The sequence below is a fragment of the Ursus americanus genome, chromosome 31 (genome assembly GCF_024610735.1).
Source record: "Ursus americanus isolate L20-20 chromosome 31, mUrsAme1.1.p, whole genome shotgun sequence".
NCBI lineage: Eukaryota > Metazoa > Chordata > Mammalia > Carnivora > Ursidae > Ursus > Ursus americanus.
In genome coordinates this window covers 30079925-30100607 of record NC_142157.1, presented here as the reverse complement: position 1 = coordinate 30100607, position 20683 = coordinate 30079925, and the positions used below count along the sequence as shown (strand labels likewise).

Sequence of the window (20683 nt, the reverse complement as noted above, 5' to 3'; positions counted from 1 at the left end):
GCCGGCCAATCGCGGCCCGACCACAGCCTCGCCCGCTGATTGGCCCCTTTCCGGCCCCGCCCCTCGCGCCCCGCCCCCTCGCCGGGGCTTCTGGAGCCGCACCCCCTCCGCCCGGGGCTGCCGGGCCCGGCCAGGCCGAGCAAGTCCGGGGAAGGTCGTCGCAGTCCTGCCCGCCGGCCGGGATGGGGGTAGGTGGAAGGGGCTGGTTCCTCGGCTGGGGAAAAACGCCGGGAGCCAGAGTAAGTAGGGCCCTGGGCGGGGTGAAGGGAAAAGTTGAGTAACTGGAAAGAAGACCCGAATTCTTTCTTTGCAATCACTCTCACTGTACTCAGGGGGCTAGTTAGCGTCTCTCTCTCTCTCCCTTTCATTTTCTTCCATCCCTATTGCCACTCAAGTCAGAAGCACGCATCGATTACAAATATCAGGTCTGGAAGGGACAGCTGCAACAGCGGAAACGTCCATCCAGAGGGGCTTGTGAACACAAAAGGCTGGGGGGAATGTTGACAACGACCACCAAAGTAACACGGACATTCCAATAAAGGTTACTCCTCTTGCCCCATTTCTGTCTCTTAGGCAATTCTCTCCAGAGGCAAATCTCAAAGGGACTTTGGCATTAAAAAATTTTTTTTCTGATCAGTTTTATATGCACATAGCGCCAAATCAATAAGCTCCCAAATACCCTGGATTGAATTTAAAAACAAGTTTGGTCATTTAAAAAAGTCTGAAAAAGAAAGGCTGCCTGTAGAAATAGACTTTATGAATGGGGCAGGCCAGTTTCCCCGGCACGGAATAATGAACCGAGCCGGAATGAATTGGCAGGAGCGGGAGGCACATTTAAAGGGCCAGAGCGCAAATTCCCTCCTGCCCGCCCCCTCCGCCCGAAACCCAGCGGGCCTACCCACCCGCCCCGCCGCCCCTCCGCCGCCCGGGCGGCCCTCCGCGGCGCCCCCCTTCCGGTCAGTGGAGGGGCGGGTGCAGGGGCGGAGGGGTGCAGGGGGGTGAGGTCCTGGAGCGGGTTTGGGTTGCAGTTTCCTTGTGCTGGTGATCCTGTCCCCTCCTCGCCAGCGCCAGGCTCCTCCCCCTCGGCGCGGATGACACTAGAACCTCCTTAAGTTGCGTCGCGCCACAGCTGTCTGCGAACACTGAGCTGCCTGGCGCCGTCTTGATACTTTCAGAAAGAATGCATTCCCTGTAAAAAAAAAAAATACTGAGAGAGGGAGAGAGAGAGAGAGAGGAAAAGAGAGAGAGACGGAGAGCGCGCGCGACAGAGCGAGCCACGCAATCTGACCGAGCAGTTTCTGCTCTCCCAGGTCACACGCCTCCTCCTCCTCCTCTCTGCTCCTCGCTACCCAGGTTGGTACTGGCAACTTTTTTTTTTTAAGTCTGATTTTTTTTTTTCTTCTTGCTCCATTTGGGAGGACTTTAGAACACTTTAAACTCAGCCCTCCTCTTTTGGAGAGTTGCTAGAGGCCTGGAAGGAAGGTCCCGGGATCGCTGTCCCGGGGGGGGGAGGGGGGGGAGGGAGCCGTCGGCAGAATTGGAACCGCTCAGTCAGTGCAGGGCCCTCGGGAGAGCCGGGCTGCTAGGGATGTACCTGGGAGTCGTTCCCTGGGCGGCCGCGTCCCGGTTGGCCTCGCTCGGGAGGAGGCGTGCGCGAGTGCGCGTGTGTGCGCGTGTCCTGGGTGCGCGGGCGCGGGGCCGGGCGGCTCGCGGGGAGGTGGTGCCACTTCATAAACTCAGGTGCTCAAGTACTTAGGAGCTCATCCAGGTCTCCCCCTTCTCTCCTTCGCAGGTGACCCGAGGAGAGCCTCAGCCTCGGAGCCGCCGAGGAAGCCCCGGTGCAGAAGAGCCTCACTTGCAGAATTCCAGCCACCTTCGCTCACCCTCCCCCCCTTTAGAATTTGGTCCCCCTTTATCCTTCCGTACCTATTTTTTGGAATTTTTTTTCTTCCTCCTCTTCTCTTAGCTAAACTACTGCTTAAAGATTTTTTTTAAAATCTCCTTTGCTCACCTTTCCTTCCCAGCTTTCCTATTGCCCCACTGAAAACAAACCATTCAACGACCCCCGCCCCTCCGACGGCAGGAGCACCTGCAGAGCCTCAGAGCCCCCCGACCCTCCAGCCCGACCGCCCTCCCTCTCCGCGCGCGGGTTCCGGGCCCGGCGAGAGGGCGCGAGCGCAGCCGGGGCCATGGAGGTGACGGCGGACCAGCCGCGCTGGGTGAGCCACCACCACCCCGCGGTCCTCAACGGGCAGCACCCGGACACGCACCACCCGGGCCTCGGCCACTCCTACATGGACCCGGCGCAGTACCCCCTGCCCGAGGAGGTGGATGTACTTTTTAACATCGACGGTCAAGGCAACCACGTCCCTTCCTACTACGGAAACTCCGTGAGGGCCACGGTGCAGAGGTATCCTCCAACCCACCACGGTGAGTCCGCCCCGCGTGCGGGGACCCCAGCCTGGCCGCCGCCGCTCCCCCGCGCCGGGGAGGCGGGGAGGGGCCAGGGGGTGGGGAGATCCAGCGAAAGCCCCCAAGTGCTGTTCTTGCTACAATTAAAAAAATTGGGGCCCGGAAATGGGCGAGGAAGCAGTCTCACTCGCCGGGAGAGTGTGTTTTTAAAAAGTCGCAGCAGGCGTCTCCGCGGCTGGTGTGCCTTGGGCCTGGCGCTCACCTGGCAGGCGCCCGACTGCAGCCCTCTCTCCCGGTGCGGCCGCAGGTTCGGGGGCCTCCGGGGTGCCGGGCTCCGGGAGCCCAGGCGTTGCCTCTGCGGCCACGGCTGCGTGGGCCCGCAGCCGGCCCCGGCCAAACCCGGCTCGGACTTGGTTCCTTCAAAGAGGGCTTCGCTCCCCCAGTTACCCTGTAGTTCTTTCTCGGGGTGGGGTGGGGTGGGGTGGAGGGGCTTCTGCCAGCGTGCCTCAGTTTCTTTTTCCGGCACATTTTCAGAAAGGCCCGAGAGAAATTTAATTCGCATCCCTGGTTTTTGACCTTTCCCCAAAGCTAGTGCACTCCGTTTCTAGGCAGGTCGGCTACCTCTTGGCTCTGAGGAATGGAATGCTGGTACTTGAGGGGGTTTTAGTGGAGAAACTACTGTCTTAAATGGGAGACATTTGAAGTTTCCTAGGTTCCCGGCTGCACAGAATTTTCCTGCGTCTTTGCTTTTAGGTTACCTCCTTGCCTGTTCCCCCAAACCCTGGTCTTTCTCTCTCCTCCGGCCTACAGCAGTCCCATTAGGCCCCCAAAGAAGATTTAGGACCCACCGGGATTTCTTTCTTATGTGGGAGAGATTCCAATTGTCTTTTCTTTCTTTTTTTTTTCTTTCTCTTTCACCTTTGAAAAGTTGAGACGAGTTCTGAAAGGTTAAGAAATGCAGCCCTGTGTAGTTGGGGGGGGGGAGCTCTCAGCTTTCCAGTGTAAGTGGGTTCCTAAAGAAGAAATAGAGACGCAGTCTCAGGCAGGGAAAATGTGAGTCTCTCTTAGTCCGGGCCATTGAGGTCTTGCCTGGTCCCCCTACTTAGAGCCTGCGTCGGCGCTGAGGACAGAGCCCCTCCGCAGCAGGCGTCCTCCGCCCCGCTGTCACCAGGTTTTAAACAATTGTTTCTGCGGATGGGGCGCTCTTTGCCCTTGTTCTGTGCAGATCAGCGGTTCAGTGGAAATGCGGTAGATGCAGACTTAATATTATTTACTATAGTACTTCCTGCATAACATTGAATCTTGACCCTTGGCGTTCAGAGAACTCTCCTTCCCCCTCCCCTCCCCTTCCTCTCTCAAGATTTTAGTTTCAGTATTGTTCTTCATGGGTAAATAGAATGTCAGATGCTGAGGCAGGTAGTGGATTAAAAGATCAATAAGTGTGTGGATTTGCACTTGTCGTTTGCATGCACCCCTCTCAGGGTGTATGGACGTGTCTGAGTTATGGCCGTCTGAAAACTCTGTATTTCCAGTGCCCTGTGGAGAAGTGAAATATATGCGTCCACAGGAATTTTGTGTCCAGGGGCGCAGGTGAAAAGTCACCTATGGCACTGCTGCAATCCCAACTTTGAGGGCACATATGGGGTTTCCTTTATCTTCCTTCTGTAGGATTTGGGAGGGTGAGAAAGGCAGGGTCCAGCCTTGGAAACTTCCTCCAGCAGTCTGGGAAATTAAAATGTCCTTGCAAATCCCATTTCAGGCCTTGCCAGTTATGAGAAAGCACTAAAGCAGGGTTACTGGAAAGTAACCCCCAAATGCTCCCTCTCTTCCCTTCCGAGCACGGGCACCCTCCTTCCTGCACTGGGCCTCGGGAGCGGGGCATCTCTCCGGGGTCGGGTCTTTTCCTGGTGGGGAGCCCTTGTGCGCCCAGGCTCGCTGCATCAGGCCTCATTATTCCCAGCCGACTCTTACGGGCTGGCTGGGATTAGGTCTGGGATGGGGGACGCTGGGCCATTGAAGGAAACCAATAAATCAAGTCAGGTTCTAGAGAGAGACCTCAGGGGATGCCATTTAGAAAGTGTATCTGGAGAGAACAAATGTGCCCAGGGGCTCTCTCCACTCCCTCCAAGCACCTCTTGGGTGTCAGACACGGGCCCCTAATTCTGCTGGATTTGATGGGACCTTCGTGTGGGAGACATGGGTATAAGTTTGTGCTGGCCAAGGTACTCTGGGGCAGCCTGGGTGAAGGAGTGGGCCGGCGCCCAGGTCCAAGGCATGTTTGGGACTGCTCTGCAGGGAGGCTGGGGTGGCAGGGGGAGAACCTCAGGTGTGTCTGAGGGCCTCCAAAGCGGCTCTCACCGGTATTTTTCTCTCCTGCATCCCTCCTTCCCGCGCAGGAAGTCAGGTGTGCCGCCCGCCTCTGCTCCACGGATCCCTGCCCTGGCTGGACGGCGGCAAAGCGCTGGGCAGCCACCACACCGCTTCGCCCTGGAACCTCAGCCCCTTCTCCAAGACGTCCATCCACCACAGCTCCCCGGGGCCGCTCTCCGTCTACCCCCCGGCCTCTTCCTCCTCGCTGTCGGCCGGCCACTCCAGCCCGCACCTCTTCACCTTCCCGCCCACCCCGCCGAAGGACGTCTCCCCGGACCCGTCGCTGTCCACCCCGGGCTCGGCCGGCTCGGGCCGGCAGGACGAGAAAGAGTGCATCAAATACCAGGTGCCGCTGCCCGACAGCATGAAGCTCGAGTCCACGCACTCGCGGGGCAGCATGACCACCCTGGGAGGGGCCGCCTCGTCGGCACACCACCCCATCACCACGTACCCGCCCTACGTCCCCGAATACAGCTCCGGACTCTTCCCGCCCAGCAGCCTGCTGGGGGGCTCCCCCACCGGCTTCGGATGTAAGTCGAGGCCCAAGGCGAGATCCAGCACAGGTAGGAACCTTCTTTGCCCCCCGCCCCTTTCTCCTCTTCCCACCTCTCCCTTCTCCTAAATCCAGGGCAGGGAGGAGGGAACCGCAGTCTGGCCCCTCCAGGGAGCTGGCTGGTGTTCCAGACCCTTCTGAGATTTGATTTCTTTCCTTTCTTCCAGCGGGGGGAAAGAATGAGGTGTGTCCTATCTCATTCCAGTCCTCAGAGCAGAGGGGAAGTGGGATCTAATTTACCCCCCCCCACCATGAGCTGGGGAAGGAAAAAGACAAACAAAAACAAATACCCTGTCCTGCCTGCCTGGGGACCTTTGGGTTCTGCCAGTAACCTTTAGTCAGTTTCCAAGACCAAATGGAAAGCCCAGGGAATAAATCTTTAGTGTTTAATGCTAAAACGAAACCTCCTCAAACCTAAACAAACACAGGTCCCTCCTTTGACCCCCTGGCCTCTGCAGGCCTTCTGCCTGTTCCTCTGGGCTCAGCTCAGAGGGGGTCATGCAGGCAACAGAGGACAGCGCTTTATACAGACATGGATAAATAAAGCATGTGTATATTTTTGTGGGGGGGGCAGGACCCTGGCAAAAGCAGCTCACATATTCTTTACGTAGAAAAAGGGGCTGTCACCCTCAGTTCTGGGAGAGAGGTGGGCTCTGCCCTGGGGAAACTGGAGTGCAAATCAAACGTCCAGGGGGCCAGTTAGCTGTGGTGGCACACAGGCAGGGGCAGGAAGGTGTCTTAGGACCTATTCCTCGACTGATCTGAAGCCACAGGAGGTAGGAAGGACAGAACGACATTCCCTAGGTGCCGATCTCCGCTTTCTCTGCTCATCCTCTCTCAAAAAAAGCACCCCCTGTCTAAAGGAGAGCTGCATCTTTATTCTCTGGCTGTAGACGCTTGCTTTGAAAAAAAACAAAAACAAAAACAAAAACGACACCACCACCACCAAAGCCACACAACATATTTTGGCTTTCAAAATAAAATAATCCATCGCCAGTGTTGCTTCTAACTGAGTAGTTGAGAGACCTTGGGATTCTCTCACATGCGGTTCAGCTATAGTTTAAAAGATGATTTTTCGAAGATTGTTCTGTCTCCTTGGGTGGGTCCATTTCGGGGTGGGTCTGTCTGTCCTGACTCATTCCAACATCTCACCTCTGCCCCTGTCTATAGAGTTCTTATATACAAAGAAATGGTGAAAATCACTTGTCTTTTATGGGTGGGACGAGCAGTCTTGCAACCGGGCTTGCAAAACCCGGGTTTGAAAAACTTCCGAGGGAGGGCTCTGGGAGCCCAGTGACCATGAGATCAGTTTTCAGGGGTTTTTTCCAGGGTGACATTCACTCCGACTGCCTGGGCAGGACTGTCTCTATTTAGTTGATATGTTTTAGCTAATCCAATTATTTTCAGACTGCTGCACGCGACAGTTACATTGTTTATCCCGCGCCAGGAACTTTAATAGAGTCCGGATGCGGTTAGGCTGACAGAAGAACTCAGACCTGCATGTTCAGTACATGAAAGTCGGCTGAGGGAGAGGGAGGTAGGCTCGCTGGTGGAGTCAAAGAGAAAGCAAGAGGAAGGGAGAACAGGCGGAGGAAAGTGGCCAGGCTGCCTTGCCGGGGGGCTGGGCTTGGGCATGGAGTGGAGGGTTCCAGAGAAATGGGGTTCAGCTTGGCTCAGAAAAGCCAGGATTAGATCAGGGCTTGAGGACTGATTGCAAAGAGAGCAAACCGATGCATTTTGAGGTAGCGATGGGAATTTTTTTTTAAAGTTCTCTTTTCTGGTAGCGCAAAGTTTTGAGGGAAGATCATGGTATCTGAGGCTGGGGTGGTGGTTTGAGTAGGGGAGGGGACAGAATGACTTTTCCAGAGCCCCTGGTTTCTCTCCCCTCTGTGTGCACACCCTCAGCCTTCAGCTAGTCTTTTCCTTTCTCTCACTCTTTCTTCAAGCCTCTGAACATTTGGGGGCAGGTGGGAGGAAGGGCTGCAGTTACCCTAAACCAGAACCAGGAGCAACTACGGACCTATTGAAAAAAAAAATACATATTTTACTTTTTATTTATTATTATTATTTTTTTGGTAGGTGGGGAGAGGAGAGAGACATTGCGATTTGGCTTTTTACTTCCCCCTTCTTATTCCTTTCTCACAGTCAGAAACCCCACAGCAGACACCTGGGCAGCCAGGGAGCTGGGACTTTCAGGAGTGTGGGAGTGGGGAGGAGGGCTTCTAGACCCTTCCGGGTAGAGAGGGTGGAAATGGCAGCAGTTCTTCAGGGAGTTCTCTGGGGTTTAGTGGTTGCTTTTTTTTTTCTTTTTGAACTTTGTGCAAAGGCACTTGCTGAAGGTAGAGACGGGAGAAGAGAGGGTTGTTGCATTTTGGAGGAACGGTTGAAGCAGTGGTTAGGGCACCTCGTGCTTTTCTAACGCCGGGCTGTCAGTGCTGGGTCTCCCTCTGCAAACAAAAGACAAAGCCTTTTAGCGAAGGGCCCTTGCTCGACTCCCCCGCCCCCCACCACCCTCCTCTGACGGGGGGCATCTCGCCCCACCTTCCCCTTTGCAGCCTCCGGCCCAGCTCCTACTCCTTCCGTCCAGCCCGTCTCGGGATTTCAGCTGGAGGCCAGGGGGGTGTTCGAAAATGGCTGTCGAACGTCAGGAGGCCTCGCAGCTCTGTGGTTCTTGTCACCTAAGAGAGAGAGCTGTCTGAGCAGCTCACACCAGGCAGTGAGCGAGGAGAAGGAAAGAAAGCAGGAGACAGTCAGGGCCTCCATTAGGAAAATTGGTTGTTTGCTGAAGTCACAGACTAGAGGCAACAATGAGACAAGGAAAAAAAAAAAAGAAAGAAAGGAAGAAAAAGCCAGACAAGGCAATCGCAAACTTGCGGAGTGAATCAAGACAGAAAATTGCTCTAGTGTGCAGAGCCTGGCTGGAGAGGCAACCGTTGCTAGTTCTGAAGGTCCTTCTAAAAAGGAAGCTGTCATCCTCCCCGCTGGCTGACAGAGGAAAGGAAATCAGACTACTCACGTCAGGCCGGGAGATCCCCCAGCCCCGGGTGCCTAGGAGCCGGCTGCGGCCCCACGCCTGCCGCCGCCGGGACTCCACCCCAGCCCGGCTGCGGGACGCCAGGGAGGAGGGGGCCGGCGACACCTCGCCCAGCCCTCCCGGCCCAGCAGGCAAGGGGCAGAGTGACAGGGACCCGACAGGCCCCTGTCTCGGCCCCGTGGGGAGTGGGCCTGAGTCCCCCCGCCCCAGGCCAGCACAGGCCGGCGTCGCTGCCCCCAGAAGGGGCTGACCCGGTGCCTGCGTGGGCACGGGGACTGCCCGGCCTGCCCGCCCCCTGGCTGGGCTGCAGCAGGCGCCTTCTCGCCCACTTGCCCTGTTCTCCTTCCTCCGTGCCTCCCCCTCGTCCCGCCAGCCAGGCCACAGGCTTCTGACTCCAGTGGAAGGTGTCCATGCAATTTGGTCCCAAGCCTTTCTGAGGACCAGTAGGTATTGTACCTGGACACGTGCTCCTGGCTCAGCAGCGCCTGAGTTTGTGGGTAATGCCAGTGGCTTGGGGGAGGCTCTCTGTAGACCCTGGGTTGAACAGCTTTTTGGAATTTGACAGAATATATATATATATATATATATATATATATATATATATAAACATTTTCCTTAACTCCTTACATTCTTCTTCGTCTTTTTTTTTTTTTTTGAAAAAGGAAAGTGGACAAAAACTAGTCAGCACCATTATGAGCTCCAATGTCAGGCAAAACCCTCCATTTCTGAAAGTCTCTTTCCTTCCCTAGAACCTGTCCCTGAAGGAAAAAAAAAAAAAAAACAGCTTACAGGTGTGACACCCCCCCCCCCCCACGTCCTTCATACTTGCCTAGGGGTTTCCAAAGGCCAAACAGGGCCCAGGCCCCCAAGTCAGCCTTGTTCTCCTGGTGTAGGGAGTCCTCCAGATTCCCAAGCAGCCTGCCCCGCTCTCTTCCTCCACCCTGGCTTCCTGGTAGTTTGGAATTAGCCGATCAAGCTCAGAAAACAAAACAACCTTTAGGGGCTCATCTTTGTCCCCTGTCATCCTCCCGAACCTCCCTCCTAGCAACCCCAGAGAAAGCGAAACCCTCTCCCGACTCCTCCTCTTGGGAGACCAGCTTCAGTGGGGCTACCGGCTTTTGCAGGGTCGGTGGTGGGTGGGGGCAGGGGTGGGGTGGGAGGGGAGGGAGCTCCTCCCAGTCTGGGTTGGTTGGCAGAGATGCTGGTACATGCCCGCCAGGAGGATGAGGCCCCCCAAGAGCTGGGCAGGTTCTCCCAGAAACGGTCCTCCCTTTCCTTCTCCCACAGAAGTTGGAAAGAAATCAGTGAGCAAACTGCCCCATGGTCCTAAAATGGTATTTTGAAGGATTCTCTCCAGGAGCTTTCCCTCCGGAGATGGGTCTGGGTCACTCTCCTGCCCCTGGAGTGAACCGGCCTGGCCGGTTTTTTTGTTTATTTTGTTTGTTTGTTTTTTTGGAAAAAGAGCAACTGCAGGAAGGCCTCGGTTAGTGAGCTGTCCAGAGGCCGCCCCCCTCCCTCTCTTAAATTGGCCTGTTCTCCTGATCTGCCCCTCATGCTGCTCCTTCCAGCCCTTTCCTCCCGCCAGCATCTCCAGGGGTATTTCCCTCCAACACCTCCTGGCCTGGTCCAGCTGGGGTCATACTTCGCCTTCCGTGTGGGTCACGGTGGCTGGCAAATTACAGAAAACCTTGGCCTCTTCTAGGAAGAGAAAAGGTGATGGGGGAATGAGGGGACCCCACGGGGTCTTCATCTATTATTTGCCAGCTGAGGACATTTCCAGTTTTATTGGAAGTAGAATCTAAAGCCTTGGGTCCTCAAAATCAATCAGCCAATGGATCAATCTATTCATCGATTTATTATCTGTTTCTGTATCTAGCCATTGATTCATCTTTCCTTTTTCCCCATCCTAATCGTCAGGATTTAATTGATCTCTATAGACAGACCCCTTTGTTTTCCTTTGAGGGAACCGAGTGGAATGTTTTGCTTTGCCACAGTCCAGGACTTAGAATTTTCTCAGGGCACTATTTCAAGTTGCAATTTGCCTTCTTCCTTGGCCGGGCTCGATCTTCCCCATCAAGTCAGGCAGGCCCAGAGCAAGGTTCTGCTGCTGTTTATTCATGAGCCTCTGCGTGGGGCGGGGCGGGAGCTGAACGGTGTACGGGGAATGGTGAAGCTTTCACAGGGCCAGAGGGTGACTCTTCCCCACTCGGGAGCCATCTTAAGGGAGGCGGTGGGGGGAGGGGGAGGTGGGGGAGAGGTGGTGGGAAAGTTCCCCAACAGAGGGAGCAGAGAAGAGAAAAAAAAAGTTCCCAATTTTACTTTCATTCCCTCCTTCTGAGTGCTGTCAATGTTCCTTCCATAAGTGACTTATGTGTGGTCTTGTTTCCAGAAGGCAGGGAGTGTGTGAACTGCGGGGCCACCTCAACCCCGCTGTGGCGGCGGGATGGCACTGGGCATTACCTCTGCAACGCCTGCGGGCTCTACCACAAAATGAACGGACAGAACCGACCGCTCATCAAGCCCAAGCGAAGGCTGGTGAGTTCTCCTCCAGAAACACTGATCCAACACGAACCATTGTGTGTTTTTAATTTCCTCTCTTCAGGAAGGAGAGCTTTCTGCAGGAAATTGGCAGGACAGCTCAAAATCATGTCAGCTTGCTTGGGATCCTTTCCCCCCTGCCCCCTTTTTCTCTTCTCAAATTCGATATACAGAGAAGCTCGCTCGCTCTTTCCCATCACATTTCCCAAGTCACTTAGCAAATTTTTAAGGATGCTGGCTTTTTGGTTATCAAATCTCTAATGTGTTTACAAATAGAATGAGAGGGAACCAGGGCAACTGAGTTCCGATTCATCGCTAATGGCTGTGCCACAGACGGAGAAGCGTGGTGTGCGGATGCATGAACCAGGAACCACCTAGAACACATCCCTACGCGGCAGACTCCCCCCTCCCTAGGAATTGAGCACAGGTTCATTGCCACGGAGGGGTCTCCTGCGCCCATGCTTTAAGATCATTGGGGCCCATTAGCTGAATTTCACTAGCAGCAGCCACTGAGTCTAGCTGAGTTTTTCTTCTTTTCTGGTCGTAAGGATTGAAGACTTTCCACAGCTCATGCCTTTGGGAAAAGCCCTGTGATTCCTGTCTTGCCTCTTGGTCTCATGTAACATTTGTTCTTATTTCCCCTTTGAACTTCTACCGGGAGGGTGACGGTTTTTAATCCCCTCCTTCTTTCTTTCTCAAATGTCTTGACCCTTAGGAATACTTGAGCAATTTATAAGGAAAACTAGCAGGAGAATTTCATTTGTGAACTTGTCTTTGGAACCTCAGGCTCGGATGGAATAGCAAGTGGATGTAACGGACAAATAGAAGCAGGCTTGGCAAATGATAACCTTAACCACAGTGAAGAGATCAAAATGCTTTCTGTGGTGATGACATTCACCAAGCACAGAGGGGAGGAGGGGAATTTCCCCATGCAGATGAGTGGATAAAGCTGCATCCATCGAATTCTAAGTGTGGGGGGGGGAGGGGAGAGGAGAAACAAATCCTCTGTATTCTTTTTAAAGAACTATTTGTCATCTCCATCAGATTTAATGCAACTCAACACCTTTCACATCCTTTTCAGAAGAAGGAAAAACTTTCTAGGGATGGAAGGGCCCACGTGACTTTAATTTTTGGCTATCCTCGGTCTCCCCGCTTTATTCCTTCTGATCTTTGCCCCCTTCTCCAGCGTTCTCAACCTCCCCCTACTTGTCCCCATGCACTTGGGTATTTTTTTTTCCTTTCTCTCATGTGCAAAGCTAACTTCCTAGGAAAAAGCTGCCGGATATCTGAGCACTGGAGATAACTCATAAACAACAACTCAGCTTCCCCAACCTAAACATCAAGATGTTTGAACGTATCAGAACAAGTGTTTGAAAAAAAAAATGGCTGGAGGTGTTAGTGCAGAATGAATATGATCGCACCACAAAAGAATGTTTTGAATCACTCAAACCTGGCCTTAGTAAAAAAAAAAAAAAAAAGAAAAGAAAGAAAGAAAGAGAAAGAAAGAAAGGAAAATAAACAAAACTAACAACAACAACTTTCTTGTTAAAATAAGTCATGGTACCATCCTTATAACTGGATTTTTTTTTAAGGTAAAAAAAAAATAAGAAAAAAGAGGGTATAAATTCTCAGACTATGGGCTGGTTGGTGAGCAAGAGTGCATTTGACATTTCCTTGGGGTTTCCTCTGTCTGGGCAGCTTGCATCCGAGGGCTCTGCTTGCATTTTATACACGTTTGTCTTCATTCACCTTTCGTAAGAAATCTCTAGAACTCTGAGTAATAATTGCTTTTAATTCCGGAGTTCATTGGCTGTCACATTTTAAGCTGTCTTTTCTGTCTTAGTCATCTGTTCTGGGTGGTTTTTATATTTTTAGTTCCATAGAATTCATATGCTCCAGAGAGCGACTCAGAGCACATTCAGGATATTTTTTTTCCTTTTTTTTTTTTTTTTAGCCCTTAGATGTGTTTGGCTTCTGAGTACCTAGAACTTTCTTTTTCTTCTTCCTTATATTTCCTGTTTCTTCACACCAGCCCCGCCTCCCCACTTTGCTATTTTGTGCACGTTTGCTGATTCGCTGAAGACCACCCAGCCCATAAATGTAGCTAGCTTTTCCGTAACATGCCTATCTAACCCCGAATAAGCTCATGCAGGAAATAGAAGAAATGACCAGAGAGGAGATCCATAGAATATTCTTTCCGAGGCTTGCCAGGGTTTTCGTATGTCTAACGGCCAGCTGAGTAGAGCTTGCTTTATTAATCTACTTTGTCTCCTGCGAGTGAACCAAACAGTGTGGCTTTTAGAGGTTCTGTATAAATTCGCATCAAGTCTGTGGACCGGAGATGTATTCTGAGGCCGCTTGTATTTACGTTACTGTCTGTATACTGGGAAGGACGGCACCGGGGACCTCCTCGCGTGGAGCTTGAACTTTACCCCCTGGCATTATGCGTTCGAGGCACACCTTAAAATTGCTGAGCTAGGAAATCTGCTGCCCGCGTAGATATTCATCGACTCTATGTCAGTATCTGTATTCAAGAAAAAGTGCAGGAAGATAATAATAATGACACGATACCATCGTTGTCAGAATCATCAAGCACTGATTTTCTGTATCGTTTTCTTCCCAAGAGTGTACAAGTGAAAGTTAGTCCGCTCTCAGCTCAGCACGGTTCGTCAGGCAGGTGCGCGCGGACGTGCGGGGTCAGAGGCGAAGTCCCTGGACTATGGCAAACTGTTTCCAAAACGGACAGCTGGAAAGCAGGACCTTCTCAGTGATGACGGAGAAGCGCTCTTTTTATTTCCCAGTTTTTTTAAAACACAGAAAATGAAGAATAACAAAAATAATAATAGTAAATAAATAAAAGCCATAGCTCTGCTCTTTAAGCTTGCAGGAAAGAGGAGCCTATCTGTGGGACAATTTAGTGGTTTGAAGGGAAGGGAATCCGACGGCTTGATTCGGAATAGCCACGAGGTTTCCCATATCTGGCACTTCTGGGTGTGTGGCCTAACTTTTTGCTTGAGGAAATATTGATGGAAAAGCATACCACGATCCCTCTAGTTTGAACTCAGGCTTTTATAAACATGCCGGAATTTTCTAGATCACAGATAGCTGAATTCTTGCTCCTTCTCTGGCCTTTGATAATATATTTGAGTCCAGAGCTGGCGAATACTTCTTTTGCAGTTAAAATTGTCTTTGTAGTCCGGGGGGAGGGGGGAGGAATTGACAGAGGTATATGTTAAGAGGAACCCCACTTCGTTTTCTTTGGAAAGTGTTTGAATTAAAAAAAAAATTTTTTTCCCCCTCAAAGCGTGGACGTAGAGAATAGTACCCATGTAAGTTTAAGTGCGCCAAAAAGCGAAAGAAAAATCTTCTTCTTAAAGGAAATGAAGTCAGTGACACAATCAAATAATTAAAATTCAAGCCGAGCCTGACATCTGACCGGCAACTCTTGGGCTCTGTGAACAGCAAATAGGAAATACCTAATTTCACGAAGGTGAAATGAGATGAGAGCAGGATGGGAGGGGGGGGTTCCTGTTGATTATTAGAGTTCTCCATTCTTTTCAGTTTGGCTCATGAACTGAAAGCCACCTACCCAGAAGGAGGGGGATGGTCACCAGGAGTGACCTGAGCCTGGAAGGGCTGGGCCGTGCCAGTGGAGGGCTGCTGCAGGTCTGCTGGGGGTCTGGCTCACGAAGGATGTCCTGCTTGGTGCTTCCTAAGTGGCCCCGTCCTGTGGGTGCCTGCCACACATGCACACACACACACACACACACACACACACACACACACACACACAGGGGCGCAGACACTCTCCTGCCGTGCGGGCCCCCTGTTCTCTTTCTAAACCAGCATTTCTTGATTTGGGAGCTGTCAAGAGCTCTAGATGTTTGGGTTTGCTCTTCCTCTGCTCTTAGTGTGTTGTGATGGCCAGCGGCCTCGGTGAGAATTGATCTTGGCAGTTGTCCTTGCAAAAGGCCTCCTGGGAGTCCGGGGCTCAGGGGTCCTGAGAGCCTGGTACCACGGTTACTTCAAAGTTGCTACCCATACAAGTTAAACATCTGGCCAACTTTGCTGGACGAGGCTCAGGGGACCATTAGCTCAGGGGAGGTGGCGTTGGCTCTCTGAGCCTCCCGGTTCGGCCCCGCAGAGTGGCAGGTGAAATTCTGGTCACTTGACGACCGTGTGACATGCTCCCCATGCCAGTGGATTGGCTGTATTTTTCGTCTTGAGGCAGCTTTTGGGGATCTTTATTACTTTCATGTGGGCCACTTGCTAGTTTTGATTTCAATGATAATTTTTTTCTTTTTCTTTTTGTAAGTGTGTCTCCGTGGTTCTGAAAACCCATTTCACATCTGTTTCGATTTTACCCTCTCTCTCTCTCCGCCCCCCACTCCCAGTCGGCAGCAAGAAGGGCTGGTACGTCCTGTGCGAACTGTCAAACCACCACCACGACGCTCTGGAGAAGAAATGCCAACGGAGACCCCGTCTGTAACGCCTGTGGGCTGTACTACAAGCTTCACAATGTAAGTGTCCCGGGACCGGACCTGGTTCCTTTCCTGGGGGTGCCTGGGAGAAGGCGTCACCTGCTCCGGGTCCCCTGTTCCATCAGATCGCCCTCCCTTGGGCCAAATCACAGACCTCAGAGCAGCAGCGTCAGAGGGGACCTACTCTGTCCCCCATGGCGGTGCTGAGACGGGACAGTGTGGGGCTGAGGACGACCCGCGCCCCAGGTCTGTGTGGACAGCAGGGCGATGTGGGCATCCAGTGCCTCAGGGGGGCCTGGCCTGGGCTTTCCAGTCTTCCCTTTGGAAAACTGTTACCGTTTGATGTTTCCTTGCAGTTGAAACTTACTTTTTGCAAAAGAGGGAAAGAGGGCAGGCGGGAGAGGGGAGGGGAAAGGTGGGGAGAATGGAGTGGAATTGTGTGCGTGGCCCATGCAGTACTGAGACGGTACAGGTCCGTCACCGAGGGGAGCAGCCTCGCCTACCTGTTGTGAATGTTAAATGGACTCTCTGTATAAAAGTTGGGAAATGAAATGTCTGGCATATTTCCTCCGATGTCATTGTCCTCAGCCGCAGAGACTGGGGGAGAGCAGCCGAGTGAGGTTATCCATACCAGGGAAGAGAAACTCTTGTCTCCTCGTCTGTATAATCTTTGTAGAATGAGAATTGCCAGCCGGTCACCTGAGCATAGCTGTGTTGTTTCTAGTCTTTTCACTGGGGGGGGGGGGCTCCCGTCTTGTAATATCTTTACGTTCAAAACAACAACAAAAGAAATCCGGGTATTTTTTTGTTTGTCTGAAAAACTCCGGCTGATAGGTCATGACCTAATGAGGCCTGAAGTTTAATTCATCCCAAAGAAGAAAATGGCCATTTTTCCCTCTGTGTCTCTCACTCGCCTCTTTTGCTTGGATTCTGCTAAGGTCTCCTTGCCAATCTGACTTTGGCAAAGTCTGGGGCTGAATGGGGAAGAAGCTTCTTGCTCAGGGCCATTCTGGCAGGGACTCTGTCTCACCCAGGAATACCTGGGAATCAGGAGGAAGCTTTTCTGGTTAGATTTTTTGAGTCACAGGAGAACTTCTTTGCCTTTTGGGAGTAAGTTGCTGCCATGTCCAGGGACCCCGTGACACTCCTGTCCCTGCCTTCCATGTCATCCCTTCCTGCCATGGTCCCTGTGCGATGCCCAGCCTGACGGCACTGGTCTTGCTGTCACTGTCTCTCGATCCCTGGACTGCAGTGTATACCTGTTTATCAGCAGTGAACCCCGAGTTCCGTTTTCACTTTGGGGGGAATTTACTGCTCCCTGCAGTGGAGAGAAACAGATTTGTGATTAAAATCTGGAAGATTTGGGGGATCAGAGTTTCTGGGGTACTCGGCCATTGGTACAGCCTTTCCCGATTGTTTTGGCTGTAATTTATGGTTTTCAAAGAACTTTCAAGTTACTTGATTACATTCGAGCCTCAGATAGTCCCACGATGCAGACAGGGCAGAAATTATTTTATTTCCGTTGTACTTGAAGGCGTTATGACTCAGAGCATCAAGTGTCTTGTGCCAACGAACATGGCTGATGGAGCGGAAGAGCCGGGACTGGTTTCAGAGCAGGAGTGTTAGGACTGATAGTGACCGGTGGAAAGTAAACACTTTCTCATCTCAGCATGTCCCAGAGTTCAATTCAAAGTAATGAATTGGCTGCATATGTATGTTTCTTTCCTCTTCCCACAGAAGCACAGGAAGGCTGGGAAATTAACCAGCCATAAATTTCTCAGACTACTTAGCCATGATGGAGATATGGTCTCAACTGTGTCCGATCTAAGGAAAGCTCTGAAGGATATTGATTTCTCATCAAATCTTCACTGCTCACTCCCACCCTATTCTTTTTTTTTTTTTTAAGATTTTATTTATTTATTTGACAGAGAGAGACAGCCAGGGAGAGAGGGAGCACAAGCAGGGGGAGTGGGAGAGGAAGAAGCAGGCTCCCAGCGGAGGAGCCTAATGTGGGGCTCGATCCCAGAACACCGGGATCACGCCCTGAGCTGAAGCAGACGCTTAACGACTGCGCCACCCAGGCACCCCCTCCCACCCTATTCTTAACTATTGCTCCCGACCTCGTGGTTGGGCTCCAGTGGCTGGGAGAGGACCTTGCTCCCCAATAGGAGTGGTTTTTCCATCTTCTCTGGTTTAGCAAGACTTCACAAAAGGAGGCAATTTAGGTGTATCTAACGACGGGAGATTATAATCTATTAACATTCTCATTGCATCATGTTTGTTATGCCCATTTGGATACCTGTGCATGTATGCTATGACTTAGTTCCTTTCTTCTTATCTAGGTGTTTCGATAACTACCTATCTCAGGATCAGTGTATCTAGGTGGTGTTGAGACTAGTTATCTGGGTTTGTGCTGCTATCTGTGTAACTAGATATTATATTTAGATATCTGGCTGTGTATATCTAGATACCCGCGTAAAGAGCTGTGTGTCTAGACATTATCTTGGGGGAAGATTTGATGTGACAGTAGATTCCTATCACCTCTGCAAGCTGCATCTTTATCTTGATTGTCACTTTGAAGAAGGAACCCTGAGATGTTCTTTTGGCAGTGACCTTTTAGCCCTTCTACCTTCCTGGCACAAGAGGGAATTGGGTCTCAGCCCCAGCATGGAGTTCTGTACCCCTCTTCGGGGTGACCTCTCCCAGCTCAACCCCAGGATGCTGTGTGTCTGCTGTTCCCAGAAGCGTTGTTGGCAGCCTTTGCTCTTGGCCGTTGGGTTCTGTCTTCCTTAACTGTCCTTTTCTAGCTTGGGGAGCAGACAGGTAGATCCTGGAGCCAGGCAAGCCTCCTCTCTTGCTCCACCCTCGAGGCCCCGGGTGGAAGAGGAGTCAGGAATGACTGGGACCCTGACATCTCCCCTCGAGCTGGTTTGCCACATCTCCCTGAAGTGTGGCTACATGTGTGGTTTGATGCATGGGGCAGATGTCTGCCAGTGAGGTGCCTCCGATTCTGACTTCTTGTGGGGAGTGATCTCTGCTTGCTCTGTAAAGTCCCCTCTCTTGATTCTACCCACCCTCCCCACCCCCAGCAAATGCATTTTAAAAACAAAACAGACAGAGGCTTCTCAAAAAGAGAGAGACATGGTATGCTGTCTCAGATGCAGAAGACTCATTGAAGACCTTCAGAGTAGGCCCTTGCTTGTCTCTTTCCAGGAGCTCACTCCTGATCTCCGATTTTCCAGATGAGGGTGCTTTCATGCCAGCACAGTTGTGCACGCCCCGAAGTGCTTACAGCAAGTACTTGGTGACAGGTCGTTCGGCTGTTTGACTGGTTAAGGGTGCAGAGTCAGAACTAGGCAGAAATTGCAACTTTGAGTCATTGCTCGGTTGCGGTGACGGGGGCGAGAGACCACCTTCTGAAAAGACACACTGCATTAAAACACGGCCCCCAAACCTACACATTCCAGGGGAAGATTTTTACAGCATCCCTTACTGCGAGAAAGCCAGGCAGAAGAGAGGCATCCAAACGTTACTTTGGAGAGGGGTGCAGCCCTAGTCTCTCCAGGCAGAGGGAGTTCAACTCTCAAGATCGATCGCATTGGCAGTTCCTTCTTGGTCCTACTGCAGATTTCCGACGAGGAGACACAATGTTACTTCCCTCTTAAAGATTCCTTCCTTGCCTCCATTCTCATGAAATATTCGAAGGAGATTCTGGTGAAATCAGACCAGTATTATAAATAGTTACCAGAGAAATGCAGTCGTATGGGGTGGGTCTCTAGAATACGGTCCTTGGGAACGCGGAGTTTCCCGAGGCACGTTTTCCCCGAAGTGACTGATGTGGGTGAATGTGATCAAAACCCTCTGCGTTGGAACACCTCACCCATGATCACTCGGTCGCTGCAACCGAGAGAGGCGGACAGTCGGAACTTCGCCACAGAATCTGCAGGACTCGGGGTCCCCGGGAGGGAGACAGGAGGGGGTGGGGAGGAAGGAGCCCCTGAAAGCAGATCCCTGTTGCGGGGCGGGCAGAGCGACTGTGTTGAGGGGTGACAGCCTGTGCCCTTTCAGAGCCAGCCAAAAAGTAAAAAAAAAAAAAAAATTGATCTCTGTTTAGATTAACAGACCCCTGACCATGAAGAAGGAAGGCATCCAGACCAGAAACCGAAAAATGTCTAGCAAGTCCAAAAAGTGCAAAAAGGTGCACGACACGCTGGAGGACTTCCCCAAGAGCAGCTCGTTCAACCCGGCCGCCCTGTCCAGACACATGTCCTCTCTCAGCCACATCTCCCCTTTCAGCCACTCCAGCCACATGCTGACCACGCCGACGCCGATGCACCCCCCGTCCAGCCTCTCCTTCGGACCTCACCACCCTTCCAGTATGGTCACCGCCATGGGTTAGAGCCCCTGCTTGATGCTTCTAGGCCTCCCGGCGAGAGTCCCTCCAGCCCCTCCTACGTGCATTTTTGCAGGAGCAGTATCATGAAGCCGCAAACCGATGGATCTATGTTTTTGAAGGCAGAAGGCAACATGGCGTTTGCCACTTTTGCAGACGAGCTCACTGTGCTGTGTTCTCGATCGCTGAATCTGGATCCCATTTGTGAATAAGCCATTCAGACTCCTATTCCCTATTTATCAGGGTCTCTCTAGTGCTGTGAAAAAAAAAAAAAAAAAAAAGAAACCATGCCGAACATTGCATATAACTTATACTGTAAGAAAATACTGTACATTTGAAGAAGACGTTATTGCATCGCGTAGCTGTAAGAAAGGCATGAAGGACGCCAAGAGTTTTAAGGAATACGGGGGAAATAAAGTGTGGAAATTAAGAAGAAACTAGGTCTGCTATTCACACGGACAAACGGCCAGTGTTGAGTCCTTGCGCTGGTCACAGTGGTTGGATGCATTAACAGGAAAAAAAAAAAAAAAAGCAAAAAAAAAAAAAAAGCAAAAAGTCATAGGCAAATCATTTGTTCAAAGCGGTGGGCGTCCGTCTAGGAAATTCTGTCAGTTCTGGGCGGTGATTGTGGCCACTCACACACATTGCCATCGAGGGGGTCCGAGAGACCCACTCAGGCCTGCCGGCTTTGTGAACAAGTCCCTGTAATTGTTGTTTGTATGTATAATTCAAAGCACCAAAATAAGAAAAGATGTAGATTTATTTCATCATATTATACAGACTGAATTGTTGTACAAATTTATTTACTGCTAGTGTTAAGAGCTACTTTTTGTTTTCATATTTTCCTTCTTTCTCAATTTTTTGGTTGAATAAACTAGATGACATTCAGTTGACCTAAGGTG

General features: G+C 51.6%; 1 protein-coding gene across 5 annotated transcripts in view; it reads left to right on the top strand.

Moving 5' to 3' along the window:
* The window catches only part of GATA3 (GATA binding protein 3), a 28488-nt gene extending 8152 nt beyond the window's left edge, over window positions 1-20336 (top strand). The window contains exons 1-6 of one of the 5 annotated variants that reach the window (XM_087857737.1): window positions 123-239; window positions 1793-2430; window positions 4809-5345; window positions 10759-10904; window positions 15302-15427; window positions 19503-20336. In XM_087857737.1, the coding sequence (XP_087713863.1) occupies window positions 2190-2430; window positions 4809-5345; window positions 10759-10904; window positions 15302-15427; window positions 19503-19787 (1335 nt within the window). In that variant the 5' untranslated portion in view covers window positions 123-239; window positions 1793-2189 and the 3' untranslated portion in view covers window positions 19788-20336. Of the gene's footprint in view, window positions 1-122; window positions 240-988; window positions 1354-1388; window positions 1683-1792; window positions 2431-4808; window positions 5346-10758; window positions 10905-15301; window positions 15428-19502 lie in introns of those variants that run through there. The other 4 variants (XM_087857738.1, XM_087857735.1, XM_045812920.2 and 1 more) reach the window with 4 other exon arrangements.
* The last annotated feature ends 347 nt before the right edge of the window (window positions 20337-20683 follow it).